Source organism: Rhinopithecus roxellana, chromosome 3 (assembly GCF_007565055.1).
Source record: "Rhinopithecus roxellana isolate Shanxi Qingling chromosome 3, ASM756505v1, whole genome shotgun sequence".
Taxonomy (NCBI): Eukaryota; Metazoa; Chordata; class Mammalia; order Primates; family Cercopithecidae; genus Rhinopithecus; species Rhinopithecus roxellana.
In genome coordinates, this window is record NC_044551.1 from 145,576,950 (window position 1) to 145,592,137 (window position 15,188).

The 15,188-nt window shown below is 44.8% G+C and overlaps 1 protein-coding gene across 2 annotated transcripts; it reads left to right on the forward strand.

Moving 5' to 3' along the window:
• Positions 1–2,003: 2,003 nt before the first annotated feature.
• On the forward strand, positions 2,004–14,872 carry ANKRD34B (ankyrin repeat domain 34B). 2 transcript variants are annotated; one of them, XM_010386017.1, is made up of 5 exons: positions 2,004–2,116; positions 3,117–3,264; positions 5,486–5,571; positions 8,700–8,780; positions 12,629–14,872. In XM_010386017.1, exon 5 carries the CDS (start codon positions 12,652–12,654, stop codon positions 14,194–14,196), a length of 1,545 nt encoding a protein of 514 aa, XP_010384319.1. In that variant the 5' UTR covers positions 2,004–2,116; positions 3,117–3,264; positions 5,486–5,571; positions 8,700–8,780; positions 12,629–12,651; the 3' UTR covers positions 14,197–14,872. The 2 variants fall into 2 exon arrangements, with proteins under 2 accessions (XP_010384319.1, XP_010384320.1); XM_010386018.1 differs by having other exon boundaries at positions 5,489–5,571.
• The last annotated feature ends 316 nt before the right edge of the window (positions 14,873–15,188 follow it).

The following is a 15,188-nucleotide window of genomic DNA, read 5'->3' on the forward strand; positions in this document are numbered from 1 at the left end:
CAACAGAATACTATACAGCAAAAGGAATAAACAGACTACAGCCACACACAGTATGCATCTCTTAAACATACTGTTGAGTGAAAGACGCCAGTCAACAGAGTGATTCAATCACTATAAATTGCAAAAACAAAGAAAACTACTCTATGCTAATTGAAGCCACCACTCCCTCCAATGAGAGATCTGAAGAGGGAGTGTTCTGGGGGAACTGGTAATGTTCTGCTTCTTGATCTGGATGATGCTCAGTTTGTGCAAAATCATTGGACTTGTGAAATGTGCATCTTATTTTTTTAGATGAAGTCTGTGTCCCTGTGGCCCAGGCTGGAGTGCAGTGGCGCTATCTCGGCTCACTGCAATTGCTGCCTCCTGGGTTCAAGTTATTCTCCTGCCTAAGCCTCCCCAGTAGCTGGGATTACAGGCGTACAACACAACACCTGGCTAATTTTTGTATTTTTGTAGAGATGAGGTTTCATCATGTTGGCCAGGCTGGTCTTGAACTCCTGAACTGGAAGTGATTCACCCTCCTTGGCCTCCCAAAGTGCTGGGATTACAGGCGTGAGCCACAGCATTCAGCCAAAATACTTGTCTTTTAATAGGTACACTGCACATTGATGAAATTTTTTTAAGAGAACAGTCGGAGGTGGTAAGGGGGAGGAGCCCCGTGCCTTCCTGCAAATTTGTTCAGTGTTCCCTGGTAACCTCCAAACAAATGGTTGAAGGCAAAGGGCAGCCCAGATCTAGGATTCAATCTGCCTAGAGCCCAACTTTGGGGTAAAGCGCCCTGTGTACTTGCTTTGCATATGTTTACTAAATGAGGATCCTTTGGTCCTCATTTCAGAGGGGTCTTTTCTTTAATGAAGGAAGCCTGACCAGAGATAAATCTACTTTTCCCCGTTGAGGACTCAAAATTATAAACAAGTTTTGATTGACATTATCTGAATAACAAAAATAGTGCTGGTCTCTTCTCCACCCGACCCTCCAAAATAAATGAAGAGTTAAAAACGTTGCTTCTGGTCGGGTGTTGTGGCTCACACCTGTAATCCCAGCACTTTGGGAGGCCGAGGTGGGCGGATCACTTGAGGTCAGGAGTTCTAGACCAGCCTGGGCAACATGGTGAAAATCCGTCTCTATGAAAAATACAAAAATTAGCCAGGCGTGGTGGTGCACACCTGTAATCCCTGCTACTCCGGAGGCTGGGTCATGAGAATCAGTTGAACTCAGGCGGCGGAGGTTGCAGTGAGCCGAGAGCGCCACTGCACTCCAGCCTGGGCGACAGAATGAGACTCTGTCTCAAAAAAAAAAAAAAAAAAAACTAAAACTAAAAAATAACGACAAAAAAAGTTGCTTCTACTTCATTTCCTTTTCATCTCTCAGTGGAGTTTAACATATGAAATGTATTTTGCGAAATTTTGTTAATGTGTTCTATTCATGTTTTAATAATAGTATAATAACCTTATAAATTCCTAAAGACATAAGAATGGTTGTTCCCACTAACACCCCAACCTGAAGTGAGGCTCTGGCTTTACCTAGAGTGGGTACAGGGAGGTGGAGGGGTGGAGGGACCGGTGGGGACAGACAAACTCATGGACCAGCGGGTGGATGTGAGCTGAGGGGAGGGATACGGCCTGGAAGAGCCAAAGCCCGTGATGTAGGGGTGCGTACTTCCCTCAGGGGGGAGACCCTGCTGCCGCTGTTGTTGACCAAGTCGCCGTGGCCGAAGCGCGGTGGCCGAAGCGGGGGACGGGGGTGGGACTTACAGGAACAGAAGGCGGAGCTTCCAATAGCTTCTGGCCCCTCTGGGTCCAGAGTGGCCTTGCCGCCCTCACCTGCGCAGAGCCGGGAGCCGACGCGTCACCCCCAACGGAAGCGCCGCGCTGCCAGGGCGTCTGGCGAGGTGCGCGCTCCGGGTCCCAGCTCCAGCGCTTCGCGGCAGTCGCCCACCTCTTTCCGCCGAGCAGGGCGGGGACGGGACGGCATCTCCGAGATCTGCGATTCGAACCGCCGAAGAGCCGAAGACCACAGCTCACCTCGGACGGCGCCCTAGGGCCACCACACAGAGGGTCGGGCAGTGCCAGAGGGAGGTTGCAAGCGCCGCCACCAACTCGACAGCGCGTCCCAGGTCAGTGTGAGGCGCCGTGCCTGCCGGCTGCACTTGGGAAACTTTGGCTTGCAGTGGCGGCTGTCGGGAGGAGGACATCGAAGGCGCAGCGTGGGACCCAGCGGCCCGCACGACCGCAGTGCTCCCTGCCCGGTGCGCGCAGGCCCCTGAAGCCCGCACCTCCCGCGCACCCTGACAATGCAGTGCCCAGAGCAGGGTGCGAGACCCAGGGCCAGCCGAGGGCCGTCGGGCTGCAGGGGCCTCCCGAGAGACTCTGCCCCGCCACCCCGGGGCGCGCTCCACGCGAGCTCACCCTCGCGCCTCCTGCCGTTCCCGCTGGTTCTCGGTTCCAGTTTTGCGGCCACTGGGGCTTGGACTCCGCGGGGATGCGGGTTCCGCCTCCTTCTCAGCCTCGCCGAGCGGCGGGAACCGGCGAGGGCTGCCCCGCCGGGGGCGGTCGAGGAGGACGCGGGGCGGGGGCCTGACGGGCGAAGGTCGGCGCAGCAGAGGGAGCGGCGCGCGCTGGGCCGCAGGAGCTCGCGGGTCGGAGGGTCTGACTTGGGCGCGTCTCCGCAGGTGCCTCGGCAGCTGGGCAGCGGGAGGTGCCGGCTGGGCGCGGGCTGGGGACTGCGGAGCGGTTTGCAGCCTCTGGCTCTGGAAGCACAGGGGCGGGCAGCTGGTCCCCGCGCTTCTCAGGTGCGCACAGCCTTGGCACCAGGATACCGGGCCCCGGTTAGCTGAGAGGCGGGTGCAGAGGTGCGCCTGCTCCGGGATGGGGGCCGTGGCTGCGCCGCTCAGACGCGCCATTTCCCAAGGGAGGGCCGCGTCTGGCGGACGGGTGAGCGGCGTAGGGACCGCTCCGCAGCGACTGTGGGCAGAACCCGTTTTCGTGGATGGTGATCGCCTTAGCCCGCCAGCTGCCTGCCCTGGCTCAGAGATGAGGCGACGAAACGCGTACCCCGCCCCCATCGGTGCCCTGGCGCTGTCTCCCCAGTCACCTTCCTTTGCCCTTCTCCGACAGCGCCTTGAGCTCGCTTCCTCCTGCTCTCAGGAAAAACTGAGGAAACGCGCCTGGTTCCAGGGGTCGGCGGGGACCGTGGAGACTCTGCTAGCATCCTCAACAGCTTGGAAATCCCATCACCTTGGTTCCCTGAGACTTGGAGGAGTAGGTTGCTCGCTCTCTCTCTCTCTCTCTCTCTCTCTCTCTCTCTCTCTCTCTCTCTCTCTCTCTCTCTCTCTCTCGTGTGTGTGTGTGTGTGTGTGTGTGTGTTGGCAGGGGAGGTGAATCAGTAACAGAGGTTGGGGCATAGATGCCCCAAAGGCCTGGGGCACAGCCGAAGTAACTAGGAGAACCCAGCAGCCCTTTGGGGGTATGTGTGGGAAACACAGCAAACCTTACCAGCTACTCGTCTCCCTGGGCGGTTTCGAAATATTTCTTGCAAGTCAATACCAGGGAAGAATCTTTTCCTGGCTAGTCATTCCATTTTCCAGGACGACCTCAGATGCATCTTTTATTCTGTCTCTGTCCCTTTCCTTGGGTGGGGAGGAGATACACATTTGCTTGTGGCAGGCAGGCTTGCCTTATTGCAGTGCAGCTGGCCTCCCTCCTGGCCTTTGACTGTCCACTAGGACTCTGGGTTTTTTTCAAACCCGTTTAGGAAAGGCAGGGCAGCAAACCTCCAGCTCCTGGCCCATTCTACTAATTCAAGGCTGTCGTCTTCTCTGGGACCTGTGAGCTCCCTGGACCCGTCTGTAGGCTGTGGCAGCCATCTGTCTCTGCCTTTCACTCCTGCAGGGGAGCTGAGCATCACACCACCTGGACTTAATGACGGAGACAGCTCTGTGTGAATCTGAGGCAGGGGTCCATAGCAAACAGGAAGTGGCCTGGAATGAGGAATGAAGAATTTGCCTCAGATATTCTCCAAGTGTGCATTAGAAGCATCTCCCGTGGAATATGTGGGAGTGGAGCCTAGAATTTTCTTTTTAACAGGCGCTCCATGTGTTTCTTATGCTCACAAAAGGAGAACCCACTGGTATAGGGAACCTAGCATCCCATTGTCAGACCCCACCAGCCCTGATGATTCCTGTATGCAGTGCCTGTATTTGGTGACGCATGTTTATAAACGGACATTCATTGAATTCTTCAGTAGCAAGTGTGTTCGGATCTTAAAATCCTCACAATCATCTACTGTAAAGTAGATATTATGCCCATTTTAGAGGTGAGGAAACTAAGGCTAAGAATGACTTCTCAGAGGTTGATAACTTGGAGAGAGCTGGAGCCCAGGTCCCTGATATGCACCCTGCTGCCTCATCTGAGCAGTCTCTAATCGCCTGTGGGGCAGCGCATAGGCAGGGACTGAGGCAAGGGCAATGGGCTGAATTTTGAGTTCAAACCCATTTGTTAAGTTCTCCCCCACCATGGCCAGATGATGAACTTTATGAGAGGAAGCATGGATCCTATTTGGAGGTAGAGTGAAAGGCTCAAAGGAAAATAACTTTTCTTTCTTTCTTTCTTTCTTTTTTTTTGGGGGGGGGGGGGGGGACAGAGTCTTGCTCTTGTCACCCAGGCTGGAGTGCAGTGGTGCAACTTCGGCTCGCTGCAACCTCCACCTCCTGAGTTCAAGTGATTCTCCTGCCTCAGCCTCCTGAGTAGCTGGGATTACAGGCATCTGCCACAATGCCTGGCTAACTTTTGTATTTTTAGTAGAGATGGGGTTTCACCATGTTGGCCAGGCTGGTCTCAAACTCCTGACCTCAGGTGATCCGCTTCCCCTCAGCCTTCCAAAGTGCTGGGTTTACAGGCATAAGCCACCATGCCCGGCCACTTTTCTGTGTTAAGAAAGGAAAACTGGGGGTGGCATGGGGACAAAAAGCCACAGGAAAGGCCTGGTCTATCATCTCCAAGATGGCTTTGCAAACACCTCAGCTCATGCAGCACTGCCATGTGAGATAACACACAAATCAGGCCCTCAAAACGGAGTCCTACTCCGTGGGAAGCTGGCCATCCAAGAAGCAAGGCGATATTGAGATAAAGGACACAAACATGAATTGACCTCTGGCAAGCAGGTGAGTAAGATGATTGACTTTGGGAGAGTGCCCTCACCTTTCCTTTCTCAGCCTCCTCATCTGCACCAAGTGAGTGCTGAGGCCCTTCCAACCCCAGCAGTCCTTGCACGGCAGACTCAGCCCTGCAGGCAGACACACACAGGGTTGCTGTGCATAGAATCTCCAGACACTTTACAAACTCATAATCAGTGAGATATGACTAACTGAGCAAACATTGTAGGGATTTCTTAATAAGGAATTTAAAAACTAGACTCCAAATGGGAAAGATGCATGTAACAAGTTATTGGTGTTTATATAACTCTGAATAGCTTTGATTTCCTTCAGTAGGAACTGACAGCTGGCTGACAGAAAACTCATCCAGGGAGAGAAGAGACAAAAGTGAAGTATGAAATTTTGAATAATGTTTTCAGGTAACTTTCTATTTCCATTTAGAGTGGGTGTCTGGAAGGGTGAATGCAGTTATGGTTTGAATTGCTTTCATGTACCAACAGATATTTTTAATAGGGCTCATCTTTCCAAGATACAATGTGCCTTATTTCCTTTTCCTGGCTTCCAGTCCCCTTGTAGCAGGGCAGGGAGCTGGGGACTTCATCGTTTGGCCTGCACATGCTCACTGAATCCCTGTTTTCAGCAAGCTGCCTCTAAGTTTGGAGACTTTCTGATCAATTTAGAAAATAAATCTTTGTTTTCTTGCCTAGGAAAGTGATTGTCTGCTACTTGGGCTGGGATAAAATACGTAGGGATCCAGGTGTTCTGTCCACAGACTTTCAACCATCTTCTTGTTCTAAGCCCTGTTACTCATTGCCATTTTCTTTTTTTTTTTTTTTTTTGAGACGGAGTCTTGCTCTGCCGCCCAGGCTGGAGTGCAGTGGCCGGCTCTCAGCTCACTGCAAGCTCCGCCTCCCGGGTTCACGCCATTCTCCTGTCTCAGCCTCCCGAGTAGCTGGGACTACAGGCGCCCGCCTCGTCGCCCGGCTAGTTTTTTTGTATTTTTTAGTAGAGACGGGGTTTCACCGTATTAGCCAGGATGGTCTCGATCTCCTGACCTCATGATCCGCCCGTCTCGGCCTCCCAAAGTGCTGGGATTACAGGCTTGAGCCACCGCGCCCGGCCCTCATTGCCATTTTCTGTGGCACTTGGAACCTCTAAGTCCTAAATGTCACAGGTCCTGTGGGTAAGCAGCCTCCCTGGGTCTGTGTCCTGCAGCCTCCTCTGCCATGCTAAGGCCATTTGCCACTCCACCATTCCCCCATTTCCAGAGCCTGTTTGAAATTGCTTATCTAATGGTATCTCTCCTCCAATTTTCTTTGTTCTTAAAAATATGCATATTTAAAATATTTTTAAAAAATAACTCAATGCTTATAATTTTGGTGGCATCTTGGGCATAGAGGGAGGAACTAAAGGAGCATTGTAAATATGCCACCATGAGGTGCAAGTGATATTAAAGACACTGTAATTTTTGAATGAAAAGCAGTTTATCCATCGGTTTAATAATTAATATCTTGTAATAATGTCCAAATGATAGTATTTGGAAATTGTAAGGAAAGTACACTTAAAGGATATGCTCTTTCCGTGTTTCGCTTATTAGAGTTCACTGATGTTTACCGAATGAGAAGAAGCATTGCATCTTAGAAATATGAGATCCTTAAAAAAACAACATTTCCAATATTTTATCTGTTATTTTAAATAGGTTGTGGATTGGAGACATGATAAACTTTTCAAAAAGCTAATTCTGAGATAAACATTTTAGAAAGAAGAATGCAGTGAGTGTGAAGACAAAACAAGAAAGTCTTTCTCTAGACATTGTCTGATTTCATTACCACATCCCCATGGAATGCATATTCTATGATTGTCATTCCACGCGTGAGGAACTCAAGACTCCTAGAGGCTGAGAGACTTGATCAGGGCACATAGCCAATAAGTGTGGAAGTTACGATTGACCCCTGTCAGATGCCTGAACTTTCTGCAATTGAACTATTATCTATATAGAAGGTGCCACTGAATTTGGGGATTGCTTATAGTCTAGACATAACAAAGGGACTGACTGGATGTTAGTATGCTGTCAGCACTCAGTGTCCAATCAGGATGCTTCAAGGAGGAAAGAACGTTCTAGGCAACAGAAGTGGTCATCATCAAAAGTTGAGTTCGACTCTGTGAAAAGGAAATAAGTCAGACATAAATATCAGTGTTTTTGATGTACAAATGGAGAAAACAAGATAAAAGAACCCCTGAAAAGGATGAAGGGCTAAAGAGAAGGGGGTTCTTCCATTCAGGTACTGATGACAGAAAGAACCTGAACATGTACTGTACATTTGGAGAATAACGTATCTGACACCTTTTTTCCCTGACAAGTGTAATGTTTAGACAGTTTCAAAAGTTATCTACTAAATGTTAAAAAGTGAGCAAACAGGCTGGGCGCCGTGGCGCACGGCTGTAATCCCAGTACTTTGGGAGGCTGAGGTGGGCAGATCACCTGAGGTCGGGAGTTCGAGAGCAACCTGACCAATATGAAGAAACCCCATCTCTACTAAAAACACAAAATTAGCAGGGTATGGTGGCGCACACCTGTAATCCCAGCTACTCGGAGTGAGCCGAGATGGCGCCATTGCACTCCAGCCTGGGCAACAAGAGCGAAATTCCATCTCAAAAAAAAGAAGTGAGCAAACAAAGTGGCTTTAAAAATCTTTAGAATGAGGAAAGAGTCAACCTCATGAGGTTGGTTTTGCTGGACACTCCCCCAGTCCTCAGAGGAGAGGGTCTGCCTATGTCCACACTGCAGGTGGATTAGGCAGCAAGTTGGTGCCACTGCTCAACTTCTCTGAGACTCTGAAGCCCACAGCACCCTCTTTTTCCACAAGACTATGATGGGGCCACTGTCCTCCTTAGGCATGGCAGTCTCCAGCATAGTAGCAGCTCCTCTTCTTCTCCCAGAACTTCCTGACATCAACCTTGGTGAAAGAAAAGCTGTGACAGCAAGTGCTCAGGTTTAGTGTTGTGGAGAAAGGCCTTTACTTGAGGATGGCTGAAAAGCAGAAAGCCTTGGCTGGCCATGGTGGCTCATGCCTGTAACCCCAACACTTTGGGAGGCTGAGGCAGGAGGATCATTTGAGGCCGGGAGTTCAAGACCAGCCTGGGCAATATAGCAAGACCCTGTGCCAAAAAATAAAATAAAATAAGTATTTTTTAAAAATGTAAGTAAAATATCTTCCCCCAAAGATTCTGCTAAGACTTTAAAAAGTAAAAACAAGATTGACCTAAATACTAGAAACTATACAAGAATATAATATTGAAATCTGGTATCTGACAACTTGTTCTCGTTTGAATATCTGTTTCTCAAATGTTACTTTTTGTCAAATAATTTTTTAAATGACTGATACTGTATAGCAATTGAATTGCAATTACTAAGTAGTTTCTCTATTTGATATTACATTCCAGCTCATTTCTCTACATTTCTATGCTCTATTAAGCCCATTTATATATGAAAAATGCTTTAAAAATGATCCTTTTGTGATCACTGTCTCATGTGAGCTCTTTTCAGATGCTTTGCATTCAGAATAGACCTCTGAGTTGGGACCCAAGCTGTCAACTGATCCCAGATTCCTAAGTTCCTGACTTGCAGGTATGTCTGGCTCCAAGATAGCCTTTATAGAGTTTGTCACGGGGAACATAAAATGAAAGCATTCACTCTCATTGTATTTATGTATGTATATATTGAGTAGTTCTTTGCTTTGCACCATCAATGATACTGAAGTGGAGATGAATACTATGTCCTTTTGAATACTGCCTTTCAGGGGCTTAGTCAGTTGAAACTCCAGTTGAAAGTCAAGGCACAAATGTCATCGATAATGTCATGAGAACTGAATTACTCTTTTAAAAGGAAGACCTAATAGGACTCTTTGTAAATTTTAATAATGAAGTATATCTTACATATATGCTATGCTCTTTTCTGCACACACATTCTATTTCACAATAAGTAAATAAGACTGATACACAGAAAAGTATGTGAAATGTGTACTTTTAAAGAAGAGGCCGGGCGCGGTGGCTCAAGCCTGTAATCCCAGCACTTTGGGAGGCCGAGGCGGGCGGATCACAAGGTCAGGAGATCGAGACCATCCTGGCTAACACGGTGAAACCCCGTCTCTACTAAAAAGTACAAAAAACTAGCCGGGCGAGGTGGCGGGCGCCTGTAGTCCCAGCTACTCGGAAGGCTGAGGCAGGAGAATGGCGTGAACCCGGGAGGCGGAGCTTGCAGTGAGCTGAGATCTGGCCACTGCACTCCAGCTTGGACGACAGATCCGGCCACTGCACTCCGTCTCAAAAAAAAAAAAAAAAGAAGAAGAAGAATAGAATGGACACCCACCTATGCACCACCCAGACTGGGAAATAGAACATCACCTGAACCTTTCAGCCTCTCTGTGTTCCTCCCAAAAGGCATTGTTCTCCTAATCTCTACCAAGGAGTAGCTTTCTCTTGACTTTTGTATTAATCATTCCCTTTGCTTTAAAAAAACATTTTCAGGTGCCCCTTATATTTGATCCCTAAGTAAAATAATTGTTTATTTTTAAAAACTTAGTAGCAGGTACAAAATTAGGTGAATAAAGACAAGACAATATTGCCAGTGTATGACAAAAGCTTTTCATTTTTCATCTTTTTCAATTTCTCATCTTTTCATTTTTCTGATTAATATGTTTCCTGCAAGTTGCTTTTTTCAATTTGTTCTAGTCTCTATCTTTAATGTAAGAGGCATTTTTGTTTGTTTTTAAATTTTTGTTGTGGCTGCTCATGATTAAAGGGTTGGGATTAAAAGCTGATGAGAACTCTTAAGCACACAAATGAGACTTGTCACCTGTAAGCCTTACTGTAGTACAACCTGGGTGGCATGTCAGATTCTTGAGAGAACACCATAGCAATCAATGTATCCCTGAGGGGTGAGGGTATGGCTGCTGGCCTCCTCGAAGCCAAGGTGGGGAAGTAGGCTGTGGCCCCCTTCAGTAGTGGTCAGTAAGCAATCACTTATTCCCCTGCTTTCTTGTTCTCAAACATGCTGGTGTCTCCCAGTCCAGAGATGCTCTGTGTCATTATTTCCTGAGAATAAACCTCTAGATAGCCCGTAGGACAGGAGGGGCAGTCTTCTATCTCCTAGTGACTGGGAGCTGGAGGAGTGACCTAAGGCAGCACTTCTCAAACTTTAATGTGCATGCAAATCACCTGGGGATCTTGTTAAAATGTAGGCTCTGAGTCAGTAGCTCTGGGGTGGGGTCTGACATTCTGCATATCAAATGAGTTTTCTGGTGGTGGTTATGCCAGGGTAGGATCACACTTCAAGTAGCAAGGACCTAGGAATTCTAACTGCTTATCTAACAGCTTTTCACCTACTCCTCCTTATTTTAGCTGTATTACACACACACACACACACACACACACACACACACACACACAAGCTGAGTCAGTTACTACTGGCTCATCTGCTTTCTGGCTTCCAAAATAGTGTTGCTGCCATCTTCTCCTCTTCCCTCTATCTTTAAGAGTTTATGTCTTTGACAAAATACTTTGGTGTTAAGGATTTTCAGGAAGAAAGCAAAATTAGATGTGTGTGTTCTGCCATATGAACCCTAACCATCTGCTAAAATATGTTCCTGAAGTGTGGTTGTAACCAAGTAAATAAAGCCTGTTTCCTTGTAAATAACCACTATTTAGGCCTCTAGGTCTTTGCAAAAGGAGTGTTACCTAACTCTCCCTACTCCTTTGTCTGCCTGCCAGATTCTTACAAAATCTTCAAGACCCAACTCACACAGCTGGATTCTGTGAAGCCCATTTTAGTCCCCAAGATGTTAAAGCTTCTGGGCTCTCCTGACTCTGTAACCAGCTGCTTATATAGTATCTCTCCCAAAAGGCTGTGAGCTCCTCAGACATGGGGCTTGTATCTTTGTAGCTCAGTGCCCAGCACATATCAGGAGCTTATAGATGTTTAAGAATGAAATTTCTGCCTGCATGCTTACTTTTCTCTTTTTCCTTCTCTTTCTTTCTGCTCTCTTCGTCTCTTCTTTCTTTTGGTTGTTATTAGATTTGTTATCTATTCTATTATCAAATAGAAATCCATTTCCCATAATCTTAATTTTAAAAGTAAGTAGGTAGAATAAACAATAGTTTTCAATTTCCAAAAACTACTGAATCAATGAAACAGATTTAAATATTATATATACATTCATCTGATTCTCCCCACCAACTCTAAGGACTGTTAAAAGACAAAAATTTTCTTAGTCCTAGATGAAGACATAATTCTTACCACCTAATGGAATTATCTGTTGAAGGAGTCTGAATCTAAATTATTTAAATAAATTAAACATAAATACTTTTTAGTTTCAATAATAAGAATTAAAATGTTTACAAAGTCTGCATGGCTCCTTTAAGGTTTCTTGCCTATGGAACTCCTTTTTCACAGCAGATAGACTGTTGTCAAATTTTAACCCTATAGTTCTTGCTAACCTCGTTATCTGGTCAGTATATGATTTAAATAATAGAATCAAGAAAAATGCGTAATCACATGCTCACCATTCCAATCTCAGTGTGAATTTCAGATATTATGTCAGTTATTTTAACATGTTGCAGCCCAAACAATATTTCATCCTTCAAAAGAAACATAAAAAGTCCCTCAAATTGAAAATGTAGATATCACTTGCATTATTTAATTGAAGAACATGTTTAAGTAATGTAATACTAAAGTTTTTACATACAGCTACCACAAACATGTTATATTTTAATTGATTCTGTTGCAATGACAATAGAATTTTGGCTTTTTGGCTTAAGGTTACTTTTTAAAATTTACATTTTAATTAATTTTATTTTTAGAGATAGGGTCTCACTCTGTCACCCAGGCTGCGTGCTTGTGGGATGAGCATAGCTCACTGTAACCTTGAACTCCTGGGGCTCAAGTGATCCTCCTGCCTCAGTCTCCTGAGTAGCTGGAACTACAGGTCACACCACCATGCCCAGCTAATTTTAAAACTTATTTTTGGTAGAGACGGAATCTCACCACACATTGCCCAGGCTGGTCTCAAATTCCTGTCCTCAAGTAATCCTCCTGCTTCAACCTCCCAACGTGCTGGGATTACAGATGTGAGCCACTGTACTTATCCTAAATTTGATTTTTAATATTATTAATTTAAAAATTATTTTTCACAGGTGGATTATTTTTTAATTAATGTGGGACTTAGGAAAGTACTATGTTGGTGTTATAAATATTCAATGAAGATTTTGAAAATAAATTTTAATTTGTAATCTCCTAAAGGTCATTACTATTCAAAAATTTATTTTATGTTGCAATTCACTATTTTGTTCTGCATTTATTAATAGCATAATCCCATTTATGTCCCCTACATATTTTCAAAATTAATTCTAAGAAAATGAATATAAGCTGGGATGTTGATTCTGGCTAATCTTTTGGTCTTTACCATCTTTGATAACCAGGTATTAATTTCTAACCTCTGAAGATGGATGAAGGTATGGAAATTTCAAGTGAAGGAAATTCCTTGATCAAAGCAGTCCATCAGAGCCGGCTTCGCCTCACAAGACTTTTGCTAGAAGGCGGTGCCTACATTAATGAGAGCAACGACCGTGGGGAAACCCCTTTAATGATCGCTTGTAAGACCAAACATGTGGATCACCAGAGTGTCAGTAAAGCCAAAATGGTGAAATACCTGTTAGAGAACAATGCTGATCCCAACATACAGGACAAATCTGGGAAAACGGCTTTGATGCATGCTTGCTTAGAAAAAGCTGGCCCTGAAGTTGTTTCCTTGCTCCTCAAGAGTGGGGCTGACCTCAGCTTGCAAGACCATGCTAGTTACTCAGCTCTTGTTTATGCTATAAATTCAGAAGATACGGAGACCCTGAAAGTTCTTCTTAGTGCTTGCAAGGCAAAAGGGAAAGAGGTCATCATCATCACAACAGCAAAGTCGCCCTGTGGGAAGCATACTACTAAACAGTACTTAAATATGCCTCCTGTGGATATAGATGGGTGTCATTCCCCAGCTACCTGCACCACTCCTTCAGAAATAGACATCAAAACTGCCTCATCACCACTTTCACATTCTTCTGAAACAGAACTGACACTTTTTGGTTTTAAAGATCTTGAGCTCACTGGAAGCAATGATGATACCTGGGACCCAGGTTCCCCTGTGAGGAAACCTGCTCTGGCCCCTAAGGGGCCCAAGCTCTCCCCGGCTCCACCCTGGATCAAGAGTCCCCCATCATTAATGCACCAGAACAGAGTGGCTTCATTGCAAGAGGAGCTCCAGGATATTACACCAGAGGAAGAACTATCCTATAAAACCAATGGGCTGGCACTTTCCAAGCGGTTCATCACTAGGCACCAAAGCATTGATGTAAAAGACACTGCACATTTGCTAAGAGCCTTTGATCAGGCCAGCTCAAGGAAGATGTCATATGATGAAATAAATTATCAATCTTGTCTTTCAGAAGGAAATCAGCAATGCATTGAAGTCCCTGCTGACCAGGACCCAGATTCTAACCAGACAATATTTACTTCCACCTTAAGAAGTATAGTTCAAAAAAGAAACTTGGGGGCAAATCACTACAGCTCTGATTCCCAGCTCTCAGCTGGCCTTACCCCTCCAAATTTAGAAGATGGCAAAGCACTTGTAGGAAAGAAAAAGATCCTCTCACCATCTCCTTCCCAATTGTCAGAGTCCAAAGAATTGTTGGAGAATATCCCCCCAGGTCCCCTGAGCAGGAGAAATCATGCCATTTTAGAAAGGCGAGGTTCAGGAGCTTTCCCTTTAGATCACAGTGTCACCCAAACCAGACAAGGGTTTCTCCCACCCTTAAATGTAAATTCTCACCCTCCCATCTCAGATATCAATGTCAACAACAAGATTTGCAGCCTTCTTTCTTGTGGTCAAAAAGTGCTTATGCCAACAGTTCCGATTTTCCCTAAAGAATTCAAAAGTAAGAAAATGTTGTTAAGGAGACAATCGTTGCAAACTGAACAAATTAAGCAATTAGTAAACTTTTAGGAGATGGGTATAAAACACACTTTCTTCAAATGTTTCTATCAGAGAAACAGAACTAAAGAAGAAATCTTAAATGTTCATTCTTTTAAATCTCGTAATTGGTTAGTCCATAATGGCTAGACGGATTAAAGTGTAATGTGATTTGTACTAGGCATCATGAACATAAAAAATAATATGTAGTTTCTGTTAAGGGAATTCTCTCAAACGAAAGCAAAGCTGTTTTTCCCAATGCTTCTAATATTTAACAATCTCAATGTAGTCCAAATTTGTCATTAAAAAAAAAAAATCAGCAAAGAAAGAAGGCCACATATGTTGGGGTAATTTTTTAAAATTTTCAGATTGGCTAAATATTTTATTAGGAAACAGTTTTCAAGTCAATAATTTTTTAACATTTCATGTTAATAAATGAGATTGCAATTTTTTATGATCCCCAAACCATAAAAGAAAACACTGACAGCTATAAAATGTTCTAAGATCAATAAATTCGAGCAACAAAGAAAGAATGAACTAATTCTTTACACATGGTGACTGAAGGTAGATAAAACTCTACTTAAAAATTTAAAAGGTTAAACACTGTATTAGAATGGGCAACTAAAATATTCGTGGTGTCAATTTAATCAGTGTCAAACTGGCAAGCCAGAGTTTTACAACCTACTAGGAATCTATGCTGAGTCTTGTTTGTGTACTGTGTTTTGCTTTGCTTTGTTTTGATTTTTAAACAGACTTACCTGTAATGTTATCTTACGGAATTATTCTTTCTCCATATCTTTTAATTCCTGTTATTAGTTTTGGAAGCTATCCATAAGTTTCCAATAACAAGATGATATAAAAGTTAAAAAGCATTCTTCTTTACTTATATCAAATTATTCTTGTCTTTCAAAAAGAACAACAAAAAAAGTTCATCATGGATAAAAACTAAGTGCTTGCTTTCTTTTAAGAAGAAAAACTGATGATTACAGTAGGTTAGCTAAAATTAAGAGAGGCAGTAGAAACTT